Genomic DNA, 24,323 nt, shown 5'->3' on the forward strand with positions numbered 1-24,323 from the left:
AAACTTACAAATTACTTAATAAAAAATTATATACTTTATTTACTCAATTTTATTCCCCTATATATTATACTACGAACGCTACTTTATTAATACTAGAAGGGTATTAAATAAATTTAAACCTACGAATTATAGTCCTAATTTAATTATTATTATTAAATTTATTGATAAATTCGGTAAGGGATATAACCCCCCAATATTAATAAAATTCAAATATAATTAAATATATTTATAATTTTCTTAAATATATTAATTAAATAAATAACTAATATTAATAATAGGGAAATTTACCTAGGGTAAAGGTTAGATTATAAATTATTATAATCCTCTCGAAAATACCTTTCTAAAGAATAATAGGAATTTTATTAGGTATAAGCGGGCTATAATTGTACTTTCCGTAAATAAATAAAATATAATATAGAACGTTTTTCTAATTTACTAATATAAAAATCTTAAAACGAACCTAATAGGGACGCTAATTATTTATAACCTATATAAAATCAAAAATATATTATACCCCTATATTAGGCAATATATTAATTAAATATTATATAGTACTAATTAAACCCTAAATTAAATTTAGATAAATTATAGTAAGGACGGAAGGAAGGGGGACGTACTATAGTATTTTCTTTTCGATTTATTCCGGATAATTTCTATATAAAAATTATTTTTATTTTCCTTATACCCAAAATTAATTATAATTACTTACCTTCTTTTATTATAATTCTATAAGGCTTCTATAACTAAATCCCAATAATATTACCTCGTAATATCCTTATAAAATATAAAAAATACTTTCCTTACTATAATTTAAATTTTACTCTCTAATATTTATTAGGAACGTAGGCGAAAGGTAGGCTGAGGTGACTACGGTCGTGGCCACACGTAGGGGACGGTAAATTAGGGGTTAATCCAAAGATGTATTGATAGTTATTAACTATAATAAATTATACTCCGTTGAACCTCTTTTATACCTATATAAACTCTATTTATCCGTTAATGAATATTATAGAGCCCTGTACTAATTTAGCGTTTCGGCGCGGTGCCGGATTATCTTTCCCGCGAGCCTAACCTAATATAGGCATTATTATTAATAATCCTATACGTCAGTTAACGAAGGGGAGTAATAGTCGTTAAGGTACTTCTGTATACGAGTTCTAAGCCTCCTAATACGACCCCCCCCTTATAGGTTCCGTCTTCGGAACCTTCGCAATTTATAATAAATTCCGGTTAAATAACGGAGGGCGTTAGTATTATATTATTATAGTATTATTAGGCTATATTGCTAGCGAAGGTATAATATCCTTGCCCCTTAGTTCGGATGAGCCATTGTTCGTAATAGCCGTTAATATTGTATTCCGGATATTATAGCTATTTTGCTACTGGCGAGCCGCTGTTAGAATATTAGTTTTATAATATTCCTTTTTTTAAGCTTTAAATATAGATACGAAGCCGTCCGTTAGAATATCGGTATTGTAATATCTATTCTTATAAACCCCCAATACAGTAAGCCGCCCGCTAGAATATTAGTATTGTAGTATCTATTTTTATAAATTCTAAATATAAATACGAAGCCGACTACTAGAATATTGGCATTATAATATCCATTTTTATAAGCTTCAAATACGGCGAGCCGCCTATTAGAATATTGGTATTGTAATATCTATTTTTATAAATTCTAAATACGGATATAAAGCCGTCCGCTAGAATATTAGTATTATAATATTTATTCTTATAAATTCTAATATAAATACGAAATTAGTATTAGATTTAAAGTATTAGCGTGCTATTTACTAAAATATTAGTATTATAATATTTATTCTTATAAATTCTAATACAGATACGAAATTGGTACTAAATTTAAAGTGTTAGTGTACCGTCCGCTAAAATATTGGTATTATAATATCTATTTTTATAAATTCTAATATAGATATAAAACCGGCATTAAATTTAAAAAATTAGCTGGGTTTCTAATTATTACTAAGATTATTATTCTATAGGCGTATAAAATAGTAAGCTTCGTTTTATCTATTAAAGAGTATTATACCGAATTTAAGAGTATTAATAAGTAGTTACGACCTATTGTAATATTTAAATACAATTTCCCTCTTTATAAGTTCTATTTTCGGGACCTTTATTTCTTTCCTTTACCTCTTAATTCTATATACTACTTTTTTTACGAACTTTCCTCATTTATATTATTCCTTTTTAATCGCCTTTTTATTACCCTTACTTTATTCTTCGTATTATTCCTTTTATTTTAATAGTATAATTTTTAATTATTTTCCTCTACTCTCCTTATTATTATCCGAATTATATACCTTCTTATTTTCTACCTTTTTCTCCTACTTTTTTACAATTACCTTATTACCTATTTGTCTTATCCTTCTTCTTTTAATTATTATTTTCGTTTTATCCTTCTATTTACCCCCTTTTATTATTTATATAATTATTTAATATTCTATTTACCCTACGTTATTTTATATTCGCCCGCTTTAAATTATATTTATTTACTTTAATTTATATTTATATAGGGATTTCTTCCCTTATTTATATAACGTTCTTTCTACCTACCTTCTTTATCTCTCCTCTTTTCTTCCTCCTATCTTTACTTTTATAATTATATTTACTACCCCCTCCCTTAATTCTACGGCCGCCTTACCTACCCTTTTACTTAAATTACCCTTTATTATAAATATACGTATTTCTACTATATATTTATGTACTAATTCCTATTTCTCTTATAAATTTAATTAATATATTCGTTTATTCTCTTTACTTTCTTCCTTTTTACTCCGTCTTCTCTTTCCTCTTACTTTATATTTATAATTAACCTCTAATTGGCTGCTCCTTTCTTATTTTTTAGCGATATTCGCCCCTTTACCTATTTAAAATATAGTATTACTTTAATTTAGGCGTTTACTAGCGCCCTAACTCTAAACTTACGTAAAGTACTTTATTTAATTGGTACGTATATTTGCCAAACTAAAGGTACGCTATCTTCCCCTTATTACCTCTCCTATTTTTTTTTTTTTTTTTTTTTTTTTTTTTTTTTTTTTTTTTTTTTTTACTAACGTCTTCTCCTTCCAAAATTCAACGAGAGATTGTAGTATTCGCTATCGCTACGCTACTATATATTCGAGGTTCCTTATAATATTTATAACCTCCGGAATAATATATAAAATATAGCAGCCGAAATTATACGCTTTATTAATACTGGTAGCCCCCTACCTACCCCCCTTTTATAGTAGTTATATCGGTCCGTAGCGGCGTTTTAGGCTATAATATAAATATATTTTATTAATAATAGTCTTCCTATAACGTTACTTGGTATATTCCGAATTAGGAACTTCAATTATAAGGGCTATTTAAAATTTAATTACTATAGTATCGGTAATACTAATACTAATATTAATCCGGTAACCCTTATTAGTAGTTTTATTATTAATAATGGCGGCTCTCCTATAAATATCTCTATATTGAATTTTCCTATTTGTATTACCCCCTCCCTTAATTATAGTTGGGGTCCTTAGTATTAGACGGTTAATAGGAGGCTAGCGTTTATAAATAGGAAATTAGATAAATTATTAGAGTTCGCGAAGGAGGATTATAAATAAATAATATAAGGTAGTATTTATAAATATTATTAATAAGCGTAGTAGTGCGCGGGAATATTCCTCTTAAGGTTGTAAATTCTAATCCTATATCGATAATAACGGATACTATTAAGGATTTTTTTATTTGGAATAATAATGGAAAATACGGATTATATTTTATTTAACACTTTATTAATATTCTATATTAAATTAAACTACCTTCCCTTCCTATTTCTCGTCCTATTTAGTATTTCTACTTTATATTTCTATCTTACGTCTTTATTATTGTATCCCTACTTTATACCCTACGTTTATATTTTACGTTTATATTTTATATCTACGTCTTACGTTTTTATATCTATATTTTACATTTGTATTTTACGTTTATATTTCACGTTTGTATTTTGTATTTACGTTTTATATTTTACATTTACGTTTTATATTTACGTTTTACATCTATGTTTTACACTTATATTTTATATTTATATTTTGCGTTTCACGTTTGCATTTTATATTTACATTTTATATTTTACATTTGTATCTTATATTTTACGTCTTACATCTACGTTTTACATTTGTATTTTACGTCTTACGTCTATATTTTATATCTTTACTTTAAATTTCTAAATAATTACTATTCTCCTTTTACTATTTAATTAACTTTTATTAATTTAGTAGTCGGCCCGCTGTTAGTACGCTACTATTATATTTCTTTAATTTTATATTCCTTAAGAAGGTCCGGACAATTTATATCCTTTTATAAAACCTACGAATTCTTATTATCCAGATACCCCTTCTATTTAACTTAGAATTAATATTAGCAACCGGATTTATAATACTTTATAATTACCTCGATTTCGTATTAAATATTATCCTTCTTAATATTTACAATTTTCCTTCGCAGCGTTATTATAATAGGATCCCTATAGTACGGCTCTAGTAGAGTAATAGGAAATATTAAGTAAATTTAGTAATATACGGAGAGTGCGAATTAATATACTATCTTCTTTTCTTTAATAATTTTAGTAATTTAGAAGGGTTCTAAAAATTTATCTATTAATTTAGCGCTTAGGCAGCGTTATTTAATATATTTTATATTAAGTAAAATTTAACTTCCAACATCGAATTCCTTTAATTTCTAAATTTTATTATATTATTTTATATACCTTTAATTAATAATTTTTAAGGCTACTACAATTTTTAACTATTTACAAAGTAATTTATTAATTCGATTAATAATTGTTATTAGAAAGATTATCCTCCGTTTTTACTCCAGGTCTATTAATCCTTAAGGATAATACCCGAAGAATAGTTTTAAGGGGGACTTTTTAATAGTAGTATAGAAATAATTATTGTACATTTATTGTACTAGTATAATTTTTTTGGTTTAATTGACCTACTCTATATTATAGAAGATTTAGAAGTATAATTCTAAATTTTAGTTTTACTTCTCTATTTATCTATCTATTTAGGGGTATTAAATTATATTGAGGCGTTTGCGGATATTTAGGAGTTTATAGTAAATTTTCTAAAATTAATTTATAAAAAGACTATTTCGGTCTAATATAATAGAATTCGGGAAATTAAATTATTAAAAAATATTTTACTAAAAAAGGAATATAAATTACTAAACGTTAATTATCTTTTATATAGGGATATATAAAGCGTATTTAGTAAAATAGTTAATAATAACGAGGATTATATTATAGGTCTAATTAAATACGGGGTTAAATAATTTTAGTATTTTAGTAATAAAATTATACGAAATATCTTATTAGGGGATGGTAGGGATAGGTAATAACTTTAATAGCTTATATAATTAATAATTATAAGGTTTGGCCTTCTAGTATATTAGATATTCGCGGATATATAATTTAATATCGGTTATAATAATAGGTTAGTAGTAGAATTAATTAATATATTTTAATATCTTCCTTTAGTCTAGGTATTTAATTATCGCTATATTATAATAGGTATGGAGTAGTTCGGCCTATATCCGTTCTAGGATATAGACCTAGTATTAATATTATAGAATTCTATTTTCTTTTATTTTTAATTCTTTATCTATCTCCTTCCTTCGCTGTTCTTCTATATTTCCTTAATAATAAATAGGTCCTCCTTCTATACTTCTAATAATTGTTATTCTAATGGTAGTAGCTGTTCTTCGTCCTTCTATACCCTTACTATTATTATATACCCGTTTATATTTCCTATAATAATATTTTTATCCTTCTTCTTTAATTTAATAGTAGCCTCGTTCGTAAATTTTACCCTTTTCTTTACTACTTTATCCTCTCTACTATTGTTTTTAACCTCCTTTTACTTCTTCCTTTCTTTATTTAATTCGCCCTCCCCCTACGAATTTTATTTTTCTTTCTATAATTCAACCCCTTTATTCTTTAATATTTAACCTTCTTTTATTTTACTTATATTCTATTACTATTCCCTCTTTTCTATTACTATCTTTTAAATTTCTCTTTTAATTAAAATTATTTATTTTATTAACACTCTTACTATTCGATTTTCTTTTATTACCCAACCCTTTTCCTTACCCCTTTTAATAACTTTTATTAATAGGTAATCGCCCCTTACCTCCTATTTTTTTCCTTATAATTATAATTTCTTCGATAACCTATCCGCTAGATTTAATTTTTTTAAATAATATTTAATTTTAAAATTATATACTGCTAATTCTAATACCTACCGATTTTACTTTACGCTAACCCGCTCCTTTTTTTAAAAATATTATAAATTTAAATAATTTATAATTATTAAGAATAATTTATTTATATATAATAGGTATTACTTCTACGCCTTTAGTATTCCTACGATTATTAATAATTCTTTATCCCTAACTTTATATTTAGTTTCTTCTAGTAATTTCTTCTTTGAAAAGAAAACTATTAGGTACTATCTATTACTATATAGTTGTATAAGAATTATTCTAATTGCGAAGTCCGATATATCTATTTTTATTCGGATTTATAATGCTAGGTCAAAATAATATAATATAGGAGCCTCTTAGAATAATTTTTTAAATTCTACGAACGCTTCTTCTACTTCTTTTATAAATTCGAATGGCCTCCGTTTATTCCCCTTTAATAACTTTATTAGGGGTATAATTACTTTGGAATATAATATTATAAAGCGTTGATAGAATTCTATAAACTTTAAGAAGACTTAAATATTATAAACGCTCGCCGGAGCCTCCTATTCTATAATTATTACCACTCTCTTTAAATCTATTACTATATTTTCTAGGGAAATAATATATCTTAAGAACAATATTCACTTTATATAAAATTCGTATTTATTTAGGTTTATATAGAAATTACAATTTTATAATTATTAAAGGACTTTTTTAATATAATTAATATAATCTTTTTTATTTTTACTATAAATTAGAATATTATTAAGGTAAGTAATACATATAGTATTTATTAGCCCTATTAATATATTATTAATATATATTTAAAATATTATTAGTATATTCGCTAATTTTATTAGTATAATTAAGAATTTATAGTATTTGTATTTTATACGAAATACTGTCTTCTCTTCATTTCCCTCTCGGATCCGAATCCTATAGTATACGTCCTTTAAATTTAATTTTATAAAAATTTTAATTAATAATAATTAATTTAGAATTTTTTAAATAAGGGGTAATATTATTTAATTCTTTTTTATAACTTTATTTAATATTTTAAAATTAATATAAAGTTTTAACTTTTTATTCTTCTTTAATATAAAGATAATAGGAGTGCCCGTTAGGTTAATAGAGGGACGAATCTACCTTTTTTAAAATATTTCTACTAGTTATTTATATAATACTTTTAACTCCTTAATATTTAATATATAGATTAGTCCCTAAGGTACTAATTCTCCTTTAATTAAATTAATATAATATTTTAACCGATTATATTAGGGTAGGGGTATAGTTAAGGCTTTAAATACCGATTGGAACTCTTTATATTTTAGTAGAATAATTAATTCGGGGACGGCGGATTCGCCTTTTATTTCCTTTAATAATTTTAAGGGTTATAATAATATTAGTTCTATAGGGGGTATTAGAGTAGGGTAAATATTATTAAATACTATTCGAAAAATTTTAATCGAGGGGGTAGGGGCCGGAGGCGATTCGGTTAATTCCGTTATAATAGGTAGGGTTATAAATTCTAACGCTAAAGAAGGGGGGATTTCGAACGGGATATTCGTATATATAGGAGGGCGGAAACCCTCCTTTACCTTTATTATTTCTTAAAAATCTAATAGTAAAATTAAATCCTACTATAGTTTTATTAGGATAGTTGCAATGTTATATATTTCCTTCGCTAATACTATATTTAATACGAAATCGTTAACCTTAATACGAAATTAAAACGACTATTACTATTAATTAATATTGGAGTTCTATTTATAAAGTTAGGAGTAATTGAAGATAATTTCTATAACTAGGGATTTAATTATAGTAAAAGTAATTTGCTTTATCCGTTTAATATTATAGGAATTATGTATTCTAATAAAATAGGTAATTATATTATATATAGGAATAGGCCGAAGGGAAAAATTAATAAAATGATAGGGTATTAAATTAATTTTTGCGTTTAATAGGAATAAATACCTATTAATTAGGTTTAATTCTACGCCCGAATTTATTAACCTTTATGTACTCTACTAATTTCTATAAATCTTTATTAATAATTTTATTTCCAAATATATTAGTAATTTATTTATATTATTCTAAACAATTGCGGTTACCGCTTTAATTGTAATTAGTTCGGCGTTCGTTCTATATAAGGGGGTATTTGCGGGGATAGGGTAATTCCGTACTAAATAGCCGATTTAGCTATAATTATAATAGGTTCAGTTTAGGTACACTATTATAAAATAGCTTATTATACTATATTTATAGTAGGTATTTAGTAGTTTTAATTAAGTATATTGGCTATACGTATAGTTTTTTTAATAATAAAGGGAATAAATAAAATTAGGATTTATTTAAAAAGTAGTAAGGGGGCGATAGGGAAAATCGGAGGGGTTATTACTATAGAATAATTAAGAAGGGATATTCAAAGAGGAGGTAAGAAGGTATAAAAATAAAGAAAATAATAGATTATACCCTAAAGATATTTAATATTAGCGATGTAATACGGATAATTCGATGTTTTTTAGGCCTTTTAACCGTTTTGTATACGTTATTACTTTATTTATTATATTAATATTAGTTATTAAGAGGATGTTTTATTTAAAGAGGGGGTATAATTGGTTAGTTTAAGTAATAATCCGAATATATTTTGGTTAATTGTATAATAGATTGAATTCTTCGGTGTAATAGCGGTTATAGAAATTACGAATGGTTTTTAAAGTATTTTATTATATATATTTAAATTTATTAAGAGCGGATCGTTTAATAGTTTAAATATTATTATTATATTTAATTTTTAAGAAGGTACGGAGGTCGCTCTATATAAACGTATTACGAATAGTATTATACCCGGATTTACTACAGAAAGCCAATATATATTTAATTTATACGTTTTTAGGATTACTTTTAATATAATTAATAGCGAACGAGAGGGAAGTACGGGGATATTCCTAAAAATATATATTAATATTATAAAAATAATTCTATAATTATAAGAAACTTTCGCTAGTAAATTTAATAATATTATATTTAAAATAATATTTAGTATGGGCTAATATAATTATAGTTAGTAAAGGGGTAATTATAATAATAATTAATAACGAAGGGATAATAAGGGGAAATATAGTAAAAATATAAATTTAATTATAGAAGAGGTAATTTTAGTAATAGAACTTAATAGGGATAGGGGGGTAGTTTCCTATTAAATTTTATTTAACGAGGCCTACGAATGCGAATTATTCTTACTAGGATATATATAAGGGGAGGTGATTAAGGAGGAATTTAATTACAGTAAACCGAAATTCGAATAATTACTATTTACATACGAATTTATTAGCTTTTAAAATTTAAGAATATAAACGGGGAGTCCGGGGCGGTATAGAGGGGTAATTTTTATTATTATCTTCTTTAATAAACTTTATAATAGATTAGTATTATTATAATAAAAGTAGAGGAGGTTAGGTTGTTTTAATTATAGTAATTATAAGGGTAATAATATAAAAGGGACGAGGAATAGCTTTAATAGTACGAGAAATAAACCGGCCGCTATATATATGTATTTTAACGGTATCGGTTTAATTCTTAGAAGAAGAACTATTAATTTATTAAAAATATAGGCGAAAGGTAGGCTGAGGTAATTATAATTATAGTTATACGTAGGGGATAGTAAGTTAGGGGTTAATTTAAAGATATATTAATAGTTATTAATTATAATAAACTATATTCTGTTAAACCTCTTTTATATTTATATAAACTCTATTTATCCGTTAATAAATATTATAAAGCCCCGTACTAATTTGGCACTTCGGCATAGTACCGGATTATCCTTCCCGCGAGCCCGACCCGATATAGGCGTTATTATTAGTAATCCTATACGTCGGTTAACGAAGGGGAGTAGCAGCCGCTGAGGTGCTTCCGTGTACGAGCTCTAAGCCTCCTAACAATATTAATATTTAATACTATATATAATATACTTTATTATTTAAATAATAATAATTATTAATATATATTCCAACTAATCTAGGGTAAGGCTAAATTTACAAAACTTTTAAAAATAATTAAATAATAATTATCTTTAGGAATTCCGCACTTTACCTTTATTATACTCGGGTTCTTATAATTATAAAGGAATTCTATAAATTATAATACTATAACCTACTTCCTATCCTAATTCCGTAAATATTACCTATTTACAAACTCCTCCTATATATTATACTATAACTATAAAATATCGTTTATACTCTTTCTATTATTAATTACCTTCTAAATACGAAGGTAAAAATAAAAATAAATTTTTATACCGGTATATCCTTTCTTAATACAATCAAATTCTACTTAATTAAAGAAAAAGTAATGAATAAATTTATATTCACTTTTACTATAAATAAAAGCCTAATACTATTAAACCTATTATTAACCTATTAATAAAATTAATATAAAGTAAGCCAAATACTATATAAAAACTTATTTAATCCTGCTAATTCTTTATTTTAGTAGGAATTATACCCTTAATTATATATATATATATAGTATTTAACCCCTTAGTATCGTCCTCGGGAAAATTCGGGAAATTATAATAGTACACAAAATTTTTAATTCGAAATTAAAAAGCCTAATTCCCTATACTAGGATTAGAAAAGGTATAAGTAATTAACCGGATATTTTAAAATAGAATTATCTTAATATTATTATCTAAAAGTATACCTACCTCTAAATCTAAATTAAAAGTAATATCAAAAACTAATTCGCCGAATAATTATAAACCTTCTTCCTTATATTACAAATCTAATACTATAACTATATTAATAATTTATACTTCCTTAAATTCTATAATATCGAAATTTAAATCCTATATACTAATTAGAATATTCTAATCCTCGGCGAATATTCCCGGAGGAATACCCTCTAATATATTTAAATAGTCCCGGTATTAGTAAATAATTAACTACGAGAAAAATATAAGGAAAGAAGGATATATTACCCCCTATATTACCTATAACGAATAGAAATTATGAAGAATAAAATAAATATAAGGAAGGAAATAGTAATAAAAGAAAAGGAGAGAATATAATCTTTTTATATATTTAGGCTCCTATTATAGTTAGCGTATCTAATTACTAACTAAAGTTATATAAATACTTTACGAATACTTTATAAATACTTTATAAAAACTTTATAATAATTTTATATATATTCTACGTATATTTTATATTCAGTTTTATATATAAAGACTACGCCCCCTAGAAGGCTATACTACTGTATATATTAATTTAAACCTACATTCTTAAATATCCAAGAATTATATCCGAAATATTCTATAGTAGTATAAAAGTACTATTCGGATGGTTAATACAAGTAGAATAATCTATATATAGTCTCAGTCGCTCAGCCACCTCCGATAGCCTATGCGTCTCTTCGGACCCACAGGGCCAAATGGTTGTGACATCCGGCCCACCACCCTCACCCACCCACCAATCCGGACATCACACCATTTAGCCCTATAGGTCCAAAACGACTGCGCCACGGGGTGGCGGGGAAGTGGATGGGGGCTGACTAAGGTTGAACGTCTGTCATAAGAGACTATCTATATAAAGGTAATAGTACATCCGAAAATATAACCGATAATATAAACGGATAGTATATAATTATTATATTATATTAATAATATTCCTAAAAGTAAATTTTAATTATAAACGATATTATAAAATAGTATATAAGTACTTAACAACCCCTTCTATTTATACTGTATATTATAAATATATTAAAGGTTATAATATACTAATCTAATTATTTCGCTATTCAGTAGGATATACTTGGCGTGACCCGTGCCTTGCAAAAATGCAATAATGCGATGTGCTTCCAAGTACTCTGTACGCTGTACGTTAATGCATGTGCTATTCGGGTTAGGGTTATATATATAAAAAAATCTGTGGGTCCGACAAGGGGGGGGGTCGCCTGAGCTATACGTCCTATTTGCATAGCCGGAAGACGCCAGTTACAAGATAACTATCCCAGAGGGGGCCCAGCTCAGTCAGTTACTTTGTCAATCGTACTGGTTCTAATCATTTGTAGTGTATACATCATAGGGTAGTACGGTGACCAGCCCAGCCTGAGGCGGCGTTATCCCTCCGGGCCTAACCCTGGTGGAATTGCAGACGGGAAGCTGCGCACCATACCGCTCGACCACTGTCCCTTTCCGATATATCTGCGTCAAAGCTTTGACTAAGTACCCGTAACCCTCCAGTGTCTACCTTTAGGCAGGAACTACGTATGATACAGTCCCCAATTAACCGCAAACTTGTTGCTTTTCAACGCCAGCTGAAAACACTCCATCGTCCCTTTGCTCCCCACTTTCGCATCCCATTTCACCCACTTCTTCCCCTTCCCGTTCGTAGCCACCCGATTTCCGCCCTGGCGAATGATCATGGCCTCGGTGTACTCAACAATCTGGATCAAATCGATATTTCCTATCTGCGTCAAGGTCCCTGCCAACGTGCCCTTGGCAGTCTCAACACCGATGACGCAGGTCCCGTACGAGGCGATGACCGTGTGGCGGCCTGACCAGAATGTCCACGACCCGCCCGATTCGATGTTGGCGCGCAGTTGGAGACAGTCGCCCCATTTGGGGGAGCCGCCGGAGGATTGGTCGATGGCGGGGGAGAAGTTGAGGCATGCCCAGTGCTTGTCGTCACGGGAGGTGAGGGTGGCGTTGGTGAGAGGGTCAGAGGAGGAGACTTCGGCGGTAGGGAGGGCAGTGGTGGTGGTTGCTGCTAGAGCGAGAAAGAGGGCGAGGAGGGTGGTAAGGATCATTTTGTTGGTTGTGGTCTCGTAATTAACTGGTTGTGCTGGATACCTCTACCTCAATGTGGTTGTTGGAGTTGGGAATAGGAGGTGTCAGGGTCTCTCAGGTAGGTCAGGACGAAGGTTAGGGAATTTATACCTGCACCATACAGCTGTCTAGAAGTACTTTTCCTTGGAGCATTATACAAAACAACAAAGACGCCACAAAAGGACTGCACATGCCATTGTTTGTAGCGGGAAGAGCGGGACGACCCTTTGAAATCCAACAAAGCGCCACTCGTTTCCTTGACTACCTGCCTCTACCTACCGTATCTAACATTGTAATTCGAGAAAATCTTCGGCTGATGCGTGCCAGTGTTATTTGTCTAGGTCTTTCAACTGCGGAGAGTCGATTGATGTTGGGTCTTGGGACCAGATCACAAGTTGGATGTCTGATAGAACACTCCGTGTCAGCACTTGAACCACGAGATAAGGGAGACAAAAGGTTTCGGGAAATGAACCAACAACAAAAGCCAACAAAAGCCGGGGTCCAACCGCCCCAAGAAGCGGAAAGAGGACCTGGTGCATCTCATCCACTGCAATCTGCATCGTCAATCGGGTGAAAAAGCCATGTAGAAGGACATTCCATTGCCTGTTATTCTGAACCTTTGAACTTTTGGAATACCTACCCAACCAACCCAAACTGTTCCCTGCTCTTACACCACATCACATCCCGTGCCCAAACCCCTCAGATCAAGACTGCTTTTTAGTATAGCTCTTCAACAACGACTCCAACCTCTCCCACGGTTCACTCCCCTCCCACGCCTCCCTCGCCTTGCCCTGAACACTCTTAATCGCAAGTCTCGCCTTCCCCTTCCACTTCTCTCCAATCTCCGGCACCCCCTCCCCAAAATTCTCCAGCAGCTCAACATACTCCTGGATCTGATGTACGAACGCATCCCAAGCCTTCGGGTCCACCAACCAGCTCTTCTCATTCTCTTCGCCCATCCCTGCAGACGGAAGCAGTCCACTACCAGCCGACGCAATGCCCACCATCACGCGAAAAGCACGTTCAGCCGCGTCAATGGCACCCGCATAATCGCGCCTCCAGTAGCGCGCCGTCTCGAGTAGTTTCCAGAGCTCGTGTCTCTTGGTGATCAGCGGCGCGACTTGTTTCTCCAACAACTCGCAGACGGCGCGCTCCTGGCTGCCGCGGGGCGGGTCGTACACCCCTTCTTTTATGGGCACCTCCTTACTGAGGACGCACTCGCGCAAAAGCAAGTGCAGAACGGCAATGTCGAGGGCGTCTTCGGAGGCCCGGATCTTGATGATGTGGTTCAGAGCCAGGATGATCTCGGAGACGGCGGGCGGGCGCACGCGCGAGGCGAGGGTGATGACGTTGTCCCAGATGCGCCAGTTGTCGTTGGCAATGGAGGCGCCGCGCTTGTAAGCCGCTAGGGATTGGGACAACAGAGTGGCGGGAGAGCGCTTGCTGGGGTCGGTTTGGGATCGCTCGGGGTTGGCGATACAGGTGTCGTCTTCGTCGGGGAGGACCTCGTCGGAAAGGGACTTCTTGATGGGTTCGGCGGCGAGAGCGGCGGCTTCACGCTCGGCTTTGAGTTCCTTGACGCGCTCGACGTAGAGGGAGTAGAGAGCTGAGCCGAGGTTGGACCACGTGCGGGCGTCTTCCCCGCCGGCGAGGTTGTCGGCAGCTGCGATACCGCGGCTGAAGGACTCGGCAGCTTCGGCAAAGTCGCCTAGACGAAGAGAGATGTCACCCAGACGGTTCCAGAGCTCGGAAGACATGCGGTTGACGACAACGGCCTTGCGGTAAGCGTCACGGGCTTTGAAGATCTGCTGCTTGGACAGCCAGTACTCGCCCAACGACTTCTGCGCTCTGGCGTACCGTTGACCGGAAATCTCCCAAGCACGCTCGTAATGCTCTGGCTTGTCCTCCATTTCACCAAGAATGCAGAACAGACGAGGCGCGTTGGGGGGAGGAGGCACACGCTCTGGACCCTGGAAGTCGGCCTCCTTGAAGTTGGAGATATCCAGCGTCTCGTTCTCGACCTCATCGTCCGCCTCGGCATCTTCCTCAGCAGCGGTGACACCTGTGCGGTGGAACAACCGCCACCTAACGATGGCCTTGCCCTTCTCCTCACCACCCGCTCCACGGCCATCTTCGTCATCATGACGGGCGTTGGCAGCAAGACAGAGGGCGACTTCGGCCCAGAGGCGAAGACGCTTGAAGATCTCGAGGGCCGACACCAGCGAGCCAACTCCAGCCCACGAGTAGGCCAACTCGGACTCCAGATGCCATCTGGGCGGCGAGCTGAGAGCGTGGATGTACTGCAGACGGACATGCGCCGGCGCCGAATCTTCAGGCTTAGCAGCGGGGAAGAAGGAGGTGGGCTTGCTGGCAGCAGCCGCCTTGTCTTCGATGACCTCTCCATCCGCCGAGATCTTGATGGCCGGGACGTCGGACTTCTTCTCCTCCTTCTCGTTGGACTCAGAAGTGGGAGCAGCCGCAGTGGTGTCGACAATAACCTGATCAACCACGGCCTGCATCTGGAGGACACCGCGCTCGATCGTCCTGGAGCGATGCATCTCGATGCGCGACCTTACGAGCAAGGCTTGCGTATAGATCTGCCAGTTGGTGCTCTTGTCGTTGATGACTCTCACGGCAAAAGGCAAGACCTCCTCGGAGGTCAGGGAATCGCTGGGGCTAAAGGCATCCTTGAGCGTGGCCTCGGTCAGCAGGATAATCTGATCCAGCGGAGAAAGCTGGGGTTGCGCATCGGGCTCGAGGTCCTTGAGTTCCGCAGGAAGGCCAGTCTTGTCGTCTGTTTCGCCGTGTTTTCCCAGCTCGCCCTTGGTGAACTGCAGGTCGTCCAACAGAGTGTCGTCGTTGAGTTCCACGGCCTTGGGCTTGGCGTCTGTCTCCTCGTCCTCCTTCTTCTCCTCCGCACTCTTTGCAAGAACCACAAGCTGACTGGTGGCCTTTTCCTGGAACTTGGTCCTCTTTCCGAGCGCACCGCTCAACATGTACTGGAACTTGTTGACCTCGGCCGCCTTTTGAATTGCTTCCTTCGCCTTTACATCCTGTCCCAACATGATGTGCACGTTGGCCTTTTCGACCAGCCACTTGACTTCCATCTCCTTGTTGTCCTTCCCTGTGACTTCCCCTTGGACAACCTCCAATCCTTGCTCAATCTTTCCCTGCAAGCTCGGCACCTCACACCATTGCAAAATTTTGTTGAAGATGCTCCCCGGTCCCAAGCTCGGCTGGGTGATGAGCTTGTAGTGCCAGACATCCACTCTCAACTTCAACCACTCCACCGGCTCGCCTTCCAGTCCCTTGACCTCCGCTTCCTCTCCCAATTGCGTGCTGAGAACCCATCGTGCCAGGCCGAACAGTTCAATGGAGGGAATGTACTGATAAACCGACACGCCGTCGACGTCGAGAGACGAGAAGCAAAGTTTGCGAGTTTGTTGAAGGGGCTTGCTCTTGGAAGTTTTGCTGGATGCTGCGGTGGTGAACTCGTCCTCGACTTGGGCAAGACCATCGGGAACAGGGCCGGCGACGTTTATTTGCAGGAAGGTGTTGAATGCTGAGAGGGCGACGGCAAGTTTGTCCTGGGCTGGTGTGTCGACGACATTCTGCTGCTGTGATTCGGAGTCGTAGACGGTGTTGACGTATGACTTGATGAGCGTCTTCGCGGGCTCGGTGGTGAGGACGGGGACGTAGTGGCCTGAGCGGACCTGGTCAAGCAGGCTTGACGTCGTGGTGTCCGTCATTGTGCTTGTGCTGGGAGGTGAGGGGTATCGAGATAGGACGGAAGAAAAAAGGGTATCGAAACTGATTGTGTCTATCTCATCCCCAAAGCCCAGTCTGAATGTGAATGAAACAAACGCCCAGTGAGAAGCCAAATGAAAGCAGTAGAAAGTGGAATGGAAGGGGGGGGTTCCGTTGTTGATTGGAAATCACAATCTGATAGAGGGGTCCCCGAATTCTTATCGCAACTGAATGTCAAAACATTTTCTTCAGGCGGCGGCGCCCTACCGCCGGGGTGTCCGCCGCTGGAGCAACCGCAAAAAAAATAAAAATGGGGGGAGGGGCACAGGCCCGCGAGATCTGCCAGACCCCAGTCTTGGCATTGTGACGCACTTTTTCATCGCCAAGACTTACCGCTTACATAAGGCTGAACTTCCATGTCTTCTCCACATTAACATTTCGTGGGCGGCAGGCGAGAGAGCACTCAGTGAGGCTCAACGTCCATACCACAAGTCACAAGTCATTGTCACCAAAGGTATGGACACGTAATAAGGGAAACCGAATAGTACTGGTAAAGACCACATACAGTCAATACATCTCATCGCTGCTACTGATACCGCTATAGTACACTATTCGTGACATACTGGCATGTAACCATATAACGCTCGACGCTTGACCATCCCACGTCAGTCAACTGCTGGCAGCCAAAAGACAACTTTTCCTTCATCATCCTGTACATCCCCCCTCTGCTATAACATCATCACCCTTCCAAGAAATCTCCGATCCAAAGGCAACATTGGCAGACGCCTATTTCTTGCCCTTGCCCTTCTTGGCCTGAACAACTCGGAATCCAGGCACCGCAGCCATGGGATCCTCCTTGACTTGGCTCTGCGCCCCGTTACCACCCTTCTTGGCCACCTCGGACCAACCACCATTGCTAGAAGACATGGCGCCAGTGTTGGAATCCTTCTCGACAATGCCCTTGTCGGCGAGCTTGCGACGACGGACAAACTCCTCGGCAAAGTGGCGGCCATCCATGGTGGTGGAAAAGCCGTAGACACACTCCGAGAGAATGGACACGTCGAGGGGGAGCTCGAGGAGGGTAGAGGCAAAGGTTTCGACTGTGCATGACACCATTGTTAGTTACTTGTACCAAAGCAGAAGAGATGAGCAAAAGAGAGAGGACATACTGTCATTAACACCGTTCAAACCCCTAGACAGCTCACGATGCAGCCACTTCTTGAACTCCTCCATAGCCACATTCTTGGCATCCTTGAGCGCGGCGGGCGCAGGCTTGGCCACAACCTTTGCAGCCGGGGTCACGGTAGTCTTGACAGGCGCAGTGCTAACAGGCCGGCTGGTCGCAGCCGGGCCAGTGGGAATCTTAACCTTGCCACCCGCCCCAACAGTAGACCAACCGCCACCAACAGAAGAGGCCGCAGCAGCAGCAGCAGCAGCCTGAGCGGCAGCGCCGGGAGTGACCATGCCGGGGGGAGCAGAGGGCGAGGAAGTCTTGCTAGCCAGGTCGGCATAACGCTTACCAAGGGCAGATCCCGAGATGACGCTGGCCTGCATGGCGGCCTCCTTGGCCTTCTGCTTGCGCAGCTCCTCCTCGCGCTGGATCTCGGCAAGGGTCTTCTTGGAGCCCGTGGTGGTGGTCGCGACCTTGGCGGCGGCAGGCTGCTTCCAGGGACTACCCGAAGCGGGGGCGCCGACGGGGGAACCAGTACCCCAGGTGCTGGTAGCGGGCAGACCGATGTGGGCAGCAGCAGCAGCCTTCTCACGCTCACGGAGAGCGGCAGCCTCCTGCTCAAGAGCAGCACGACGAGCGGCAGCGGCCGCCTCTTCCTTCTTGGCAGCCTTCTTGGCCTCGGCCTCCTGAATCTCCTTCAGGCTGGGGCCCTTCTGAGTCTCGGTGCCGGCCCAGGGAGCGGTAGGGGGAGGGGCAAGGACGGAAGCATCAGACGTGGTGTCGGGAGTGCCAGAACCAGAGCGCTCGCCGTATCTAGCAGGGAGCTGCGAGGCAGGACGTTGAGCAGTGGGGGCAGCAAGAGGCGTGTTAGCCTGGGGAGGAGGAGGGAAGGGCATGGGAAGGCCCGAAGCAGCGGCCTGCTGAGCAAGCTTGGCAGCATTGTTCTCGGCCTGAGTCTTTCTGATCTTCTCGGTCAAGGAAACCTCGACTTGGGGAGCGGCCTCCTTAGCAGCGGGGACCTCCTTAGTCTCCTGAGTCTGCTTCTTGGAAGGCTTGACAGTCTCCTGGGCAGGGGCGGCAGCAGCCTTGGGGTCCTCATTGGGCTTGGGAGCTTCCTCCTTCACCTCCTGGAGGACTTCCTGGGCAGCAGCAGCACTGGCCTGGGCGGCGGCCTCCTCAGCATCGTGCTGGGCGCGAAGCTCGTGGAACTCCTTGAGCTTAGTGTTGAAACCCTGCTCGTCATTGCGGAGCTGATCGACGGAAGGGAGGTTGCTGCGGAGAGACGAGTTGTCGCCGATGGGGGCACCAATGGGTTGGGCAGGAAAGGAGCCAGGGAGACCACCATTGGCCTGCAAGTTAGCCAGCAACTGGCGCTCACCCAAGTTCAGGTCAGAAGCGAAGAGATCGGGACCCAAGCCGGGCTGGGCAGGGGCTTGACCCAGGCTAACGGGAGCCTCGAAAAAGCCGGAGTTGGGGCCAATAGCACCAATGGGAGGCTGCGGCATACCAATGGGGGAAGTAATGCTGCCAAAGCTAGGCTGGCTCTGCAAGCTGTGGGCGCTAGAATGGTGGTGCAGAGCTCCGGGGATACCAGGCTGGAGAGGAAGACGGCCGAAGCTTTGATGATGATGCAGGAACTCCCGCTGCCTAGCGTGATACAACTGCTCTTCCTGCTTACGACGCTCCAAGTCGTTCTGCTGAGCAGCGGTCAAGGTTCTGCCGAAAGACGGGAAAGCACCCTGAAGGGGAGGAATGGCCTCAGCAGCACCGCCGAGAGCGAAAGGACCGGCGGAAGGCGGGGGTCCGTGAGGAATGCCCATCTGAGGAACGAGGAAGGGCTCACGGGAGTTACCAATGCGCCGGATAAGCTGACCCAGAGGCTCAAAGTCAGGGTCCTCCACACGCTTGACACGGAGGTCAGGCGAAAAGAAGTTGGCCTTGTACCAGTCATTCATCTCCAAGCCAGAGAAGGGTCCCTGCATCTGTCCTTGAGGATCCAGGTAGACCCAACGCATGCGATCAGGCATGACCATGGTACGCTGCTGCTGTTGACCAGGCTCACCAGCGGTAGGGGTAGCCGAAAAGGCGGGACCGGCCGCGGTGGCGGGGAAACCCGAAGAGGGCGCCGTAGACGTCAGACCAGGCTGGTGCTCGCCGCTGGTGAAGGGCGACTTCATAGCATCGGTACCGGGAAACAGGTCCTCAAAGGCACCTCTACCAGCTCTCATGGGGCTAGCGGCATCGCGAGGCTGAGTACCAATAGCACCACGTCCGATAGCACCAAGAGGGTTGGCCTGTCTAAGGTCCGGAACAGAATCACTCAGGTTCTCCTGCTCGTGGCCAGTATGCATCTGAGCCTGCATGGCGGGAGGGAACAAAGAGCTGAGCTTGTTAGCACGGCCAAGTCCCGAACCACCAGCAACGCCAAAACCGCCAAGGCCACCAAAGCCAGGAGACTGCAAATCACCAATAGGGCTGAAGATGCTGGTTCCAAAAGCGCTGTTGAAGGGCTGTCTTTCGCGATCGGGAGTACCGACCGAAGGAGCAGTAGGCCATCCTCCGAGAGTGTTGACAGTCGGGAAGCCCTTGGCGCCAACACTCGAAGTTTGGCTGCGGTCGCTGCCATCAAAAGGGGCACCCCCAAAGGCGCGAGACAGGGTGCTGAAGTTGGACTGCGGCTCGGACCCGGCAGCGTTGTGGGTAAGTCGATCGATCTCGGCGTCGTCATGGCCCTCATCGCCACGCTCGGCTAGCGGGCTGCGATACGGGTTCGTTTCGGAGGGGCTGGCGGGCCCGTTTCCCTGCTCGCTCTGGTTGTTGCCGAGATTGAGAGCCGACATGCCGAAATCGCCGCTGTTACCCTTGACAGGAGTATCGAAGACGCCGCTGCGCTGGAGAGACGACGCGGGCGGACTGTTGTCCTGCGCCCCGCCGAGGATGGCGCTGCCGGTCAGACTGTCGTCAGGCCCAAAGGGGTCAGTATCAGTACGCTGGCGGGGTCTCCAACCACGGTTGGTATCAGTACCGGGAGCAGACTCGTTTCCCTTATTGGCAGCCACATTATCGTTCGAGTCTTTGGGAATCAAATGGGCCAGACGACTTCCCCCCGTGCCACCAAAACGTTTTTCCCCGATCGCGGACGTGGTGTTCAAGGCGAAGCTACCAAAAGCACCGATGCCCGCGCCGGGGGTGGTCGCGGCGGGACCCCACAGCGAGGCAGAGCTGCCAAAGGCACTAGACCCAGCAGTATTGGACCTAGTGAGACCGAAAGGCTGCGATCTCGTCGGGAGGGTCTCTTCGGCGGGTTCGTCGGCGATGGACTCCCTCAGATCGGTGTTCCGGCGAGGGAGCCAGGGATCGTCTCGAGGGAAACGGCCGGCAGTGGTCGGGGAGGCAACGGCCGAGCTCGGAAAGGGATTCGTGTCGACGGTCTCGCGGCGTCGGGTGGCGGGTCTCGAAGCAGTGGCGGGCGAAGCTGTGGAGAAGTTGCTCGTGTTGGCGCTAATGGAGGTCTTGCGTCCGCCGTTCTGTATACCCTGCACGCCCTCCTTGTTCTGCTGCTGGGGCGGCTTCAAGGTCGAGTTCACGTCGGTGGCAAACATGTCGCGCTCCTCTGCAGTCATGGGCTCGAGGCCGATGGGCTTGACGGTGCCGTTCGGATCCCAACAGACGGTAGGATCTTGGGGGACATGCGGGGAATCGCTGGTCTTGCCCCACACGCGCGAAGCTGTGCCGTTAGTCTGGTTGGGATTCCACGAGGGCGCAAAGAGGGACGACATGTCGATGTTGTTGGCTGCCTCGGCACTATGCTTGTAGATCTCGTAGAGTTCGTCCTTGGAGTAGCGGAGGGGACCCGTGTTCTGCTGCTGCTGCTGCTGCTGGTTGTTCTGCTGCTGCTGGTGCTGGTCGGGCGCGGGAGGAGCGGGTTGCGAGGCGGCGCTGATGCTGTTGATGCTGTTACTGTCTAGAGCGGGGTTCTGTGTGGCATCAGTCGGGTTGCTAGCGGCAGCAGACTGGTTGTTGAAGGGGGTGGTGGATGAGCGGCGGAAGGTTCTGGTGCCGTTCGAACGAGCCCTGGAGATGTGGTGACGTGTCAGCGGCTGGTGTTCAGTTCGCATTGAGGTTTGTTTTCACTAGCGATGATGTGATGGTGGGGATCAGAATGGAGGAGGATGGAGGGGTAGAGTGGGTAGAGAGGAAAGAGATAGACGTGTCTCGTGTGTATGGCGAAGTGGGAAGATATTTCATCTGTCTCTGCCCTGGTTTCTGCCACACGAGAAGGAAGAGATGGGAGAAGATGCCCCTCGGTCCTCATCTCTCTCTCTCTCTCCCCCGCCTCCACGCAAGAAGACAACTGGACCGGAGCTAGTACTGATCCATGCTTGAAGTGTAGATGGTGTATACTGCATAGCGTAGGTAGAGGTAGGTAGACATGGGCTGGATGCTCACCATTCGCCGCTGCCCGCGCCTCGGACGGAATCGCCTCGGGCACCGGATCTGGCGTCTCCTCTGGTGGTTTGGCCGGCGGCCGCAGAGGCAAAGCTCGATGGTAGCTGCGTAGGCATCTTGATTGAGGAAGATGGTGATGATGAAAATGATGCTAGTGGTGGTGGTGACGGTGGACAACGTACTGCTCGTAGCGCGTGTGTGTGTGTGTGTGCGTGTGCAAAGCGAGGAGATTGTGGTGGTAGTGGTGGCGGTGGTGGTGGTGGAGGTGGACGAGTGGAAAAAAAGGTCAATTGACTGAGTGGACTTTGACTGACTTGGACTCTTGCGAAGAAAAGAAGTCTGCACTGGCGCTTGGCTTTGCTGAGACTGCGTGAGGAGCGAGGTCAGAGTTGGTGGGTGGGTGCCGTGTAAAAAGGCGTAAAATGCGACAATTATTCGCGGTGGGTTCAGGGCGAAAATGGTGCAAAAGACTGGGGGAGCCGTACGGTAAATTTGTCACGGCTTGGTATCAAAGCTTGAAACTTTCGCGACTGGGGCGCCGGGTTGCGCTTTGCAGATTTCAGCACGCGGTGACTGGTGACGACGGTTTGCAAACTTTCAACGACGCCCCCCCCATTGGCCCCGGGCCGTATTGACCCAGTAATTTCGCCCGCTGGACGCCCTGTGTGCCGACTGGACTTTCCCCAGCGAGGCCGAGCTCTCCACCTTTTTCGTCAGGAAACGTGACTTGGCCCGTGACGTCTTTGATTCGATTCGAGGCTTGGTCAGTTGTTGCTGATGTACCTCGCTAACAATTTCCGAACTTGATTGTCGTGTCTTTTTACACCCACCTTGGAGAGAGGACAACTACCTAAACCCTTGGTCCAACACACACTACGATCCATCCATCATTCAAGGACCTCTTCTGTATCTCCGTTGATGAATCTGTTTCCTACCTCCCACACACACAATAGACGCCTTCTCTCCCCGCTCCCCCCGCCATCGTCAAAGCGTGTGCATACAGTCTCCCAGGCGACATTCGAGGTTTATCCCGTCATGAGCTGCATGAACCACTCAAGCCTCACACAAGACTTGACAAACAGTGTAGTCACCACGCTTTGTTTACCTCTTCGCGAACTTTCGTAAACCCCTGAAACGCGTCTGGCCTTCGTGTTTGTGATTCTTTGGTCATGGTTACCTCACACATCAACACCACTAAAGCTGAGAGCGATACTCAGTGACTTCTTGATACTTGCCCAGCCCCGGCCTGATTTTATTGCCATCTCGAAAAAGACAGGCTCTCATTGGCCCGTCATACTGTTTCGAACAACCCTGGTTTTCTCGTCGCCGCTTCCCTGCCAGGCACTGCTCGCAGATGGTCCTCCGACGTCGAGAGTCGCGGAACTGACTCAGGTTGAACCAAGATCCCCCGACTTCAACATCTCCCATGGTTGTGTCTAGTCAAGAACTACTACTACAGACGGTCCCATTCTTCGGATTATCTTGTGTTTAACGAGTCAACAAAGGAACCATCGACCTGACCGCTCATCACTAATTGTTACCGCCTTCATCCCCGCCAGACCACAAGGCTGAACCAACAGATGATCAACCATACAACTCATGTTATGAACATGGGGTAACACCCCATCCCTCCGCGGTGCTACACCCTCACAAGAGGCCCATTGTCCAATGAACGGGTCTTACAGCCTCAGGAACCGTTCAAAGCTGACAGACAGACATTAACCTTGCTGGTGCTTATCGATCTTCAGCCATCCCGTCGGCATCCTTCCCGATAACCGAGCCCTTCCGTGCCTCGCGCTAACATAACCTTAACGACCAACAACCTTTTGCAGGGGAGGTTGATACGTCATGACGGTCATGTCATCCGGCATTCCCACAATAAGCATC

General features: G+C 41.3%; 3 protein-coding genes across 3 annotated transcripts; all 3 read right to left on the minus strand.

Annotated features, from left to right (window-relative positions):
* Positions 1–12,504: 12,504 nt before the first annotated feature.
* Positions 12,505–12,912, minus strand: B0T23DRAFT_289923 (putative necrosis-inducing factor-domain-containing protein; the record flags this gene model as incomplete). Its single annotated transcript, XM_062834269.1, has 1 exon — positions 12,505–12,912. A coding segment is annotated over one exon (408 nt), but the record flags the coding sequence as incomplete, so codon positions are not given.
* Positions 12,913–13,708: 796 nt separating this feature from the next.
* On the minus strand, positions 13,709–17,093 carry B0T23DRAFT_54974 (uncharacterized protein). Its single transcript, XM_062841436.1, has one exon. It carries the CDS (start codon positions 16,816–16,818, stop codon positions 13,774–13,776), a length of 3,045 nt encoding a protein of 1,014 aa, XP_062687846.1. The 5' UTR covers positions 16,819–17,093; the 3' UTR covers positions 13,709–13,773.
* Positions 17,094–17,602: 509 nt separating this feature from the next.
* Positions 17,603–22,843, minus strand: B0T23DRAFT_437014 (uncharacterized protein; the record flags this gene model as incomplete). The annotated part of the gene is made up of 3 exons (XM_062840602.1): positions 22,437–22,843; positions 17,986–22,061; positions 17,603–17,916 (listed from the first exon to the last, which is right to left on the minus strand). The coding sequence occupies exons 1-3, from the start codon at positions 22,550–22,552 to the stop codon at positions 17,603–17,605; spliced, it is 4,506 nt and encodes a 1,501-aa protein (XP_062687847.1). The 5' UTR covers positions 22,553–22,843.
* Positions 22,844–24,323: the final 1,480 nt, after the last annotated feature.

The sequence above is a fragment of the Neurospora hispaniola genome, assembly GCF_033458365.1.
Source record: "Neurospora hispaniola strain FGSC 10403 chromosome Unknown B0T23scaffold_13, whole genome shotgun sequence".
Classification (NCBI taxonomy): Eukaryota; Fungi; Ascomycota; class Sordariomycetes; order Sordariales; family Sordariaceae; genus Neurospora; species Neurospora hispaniola.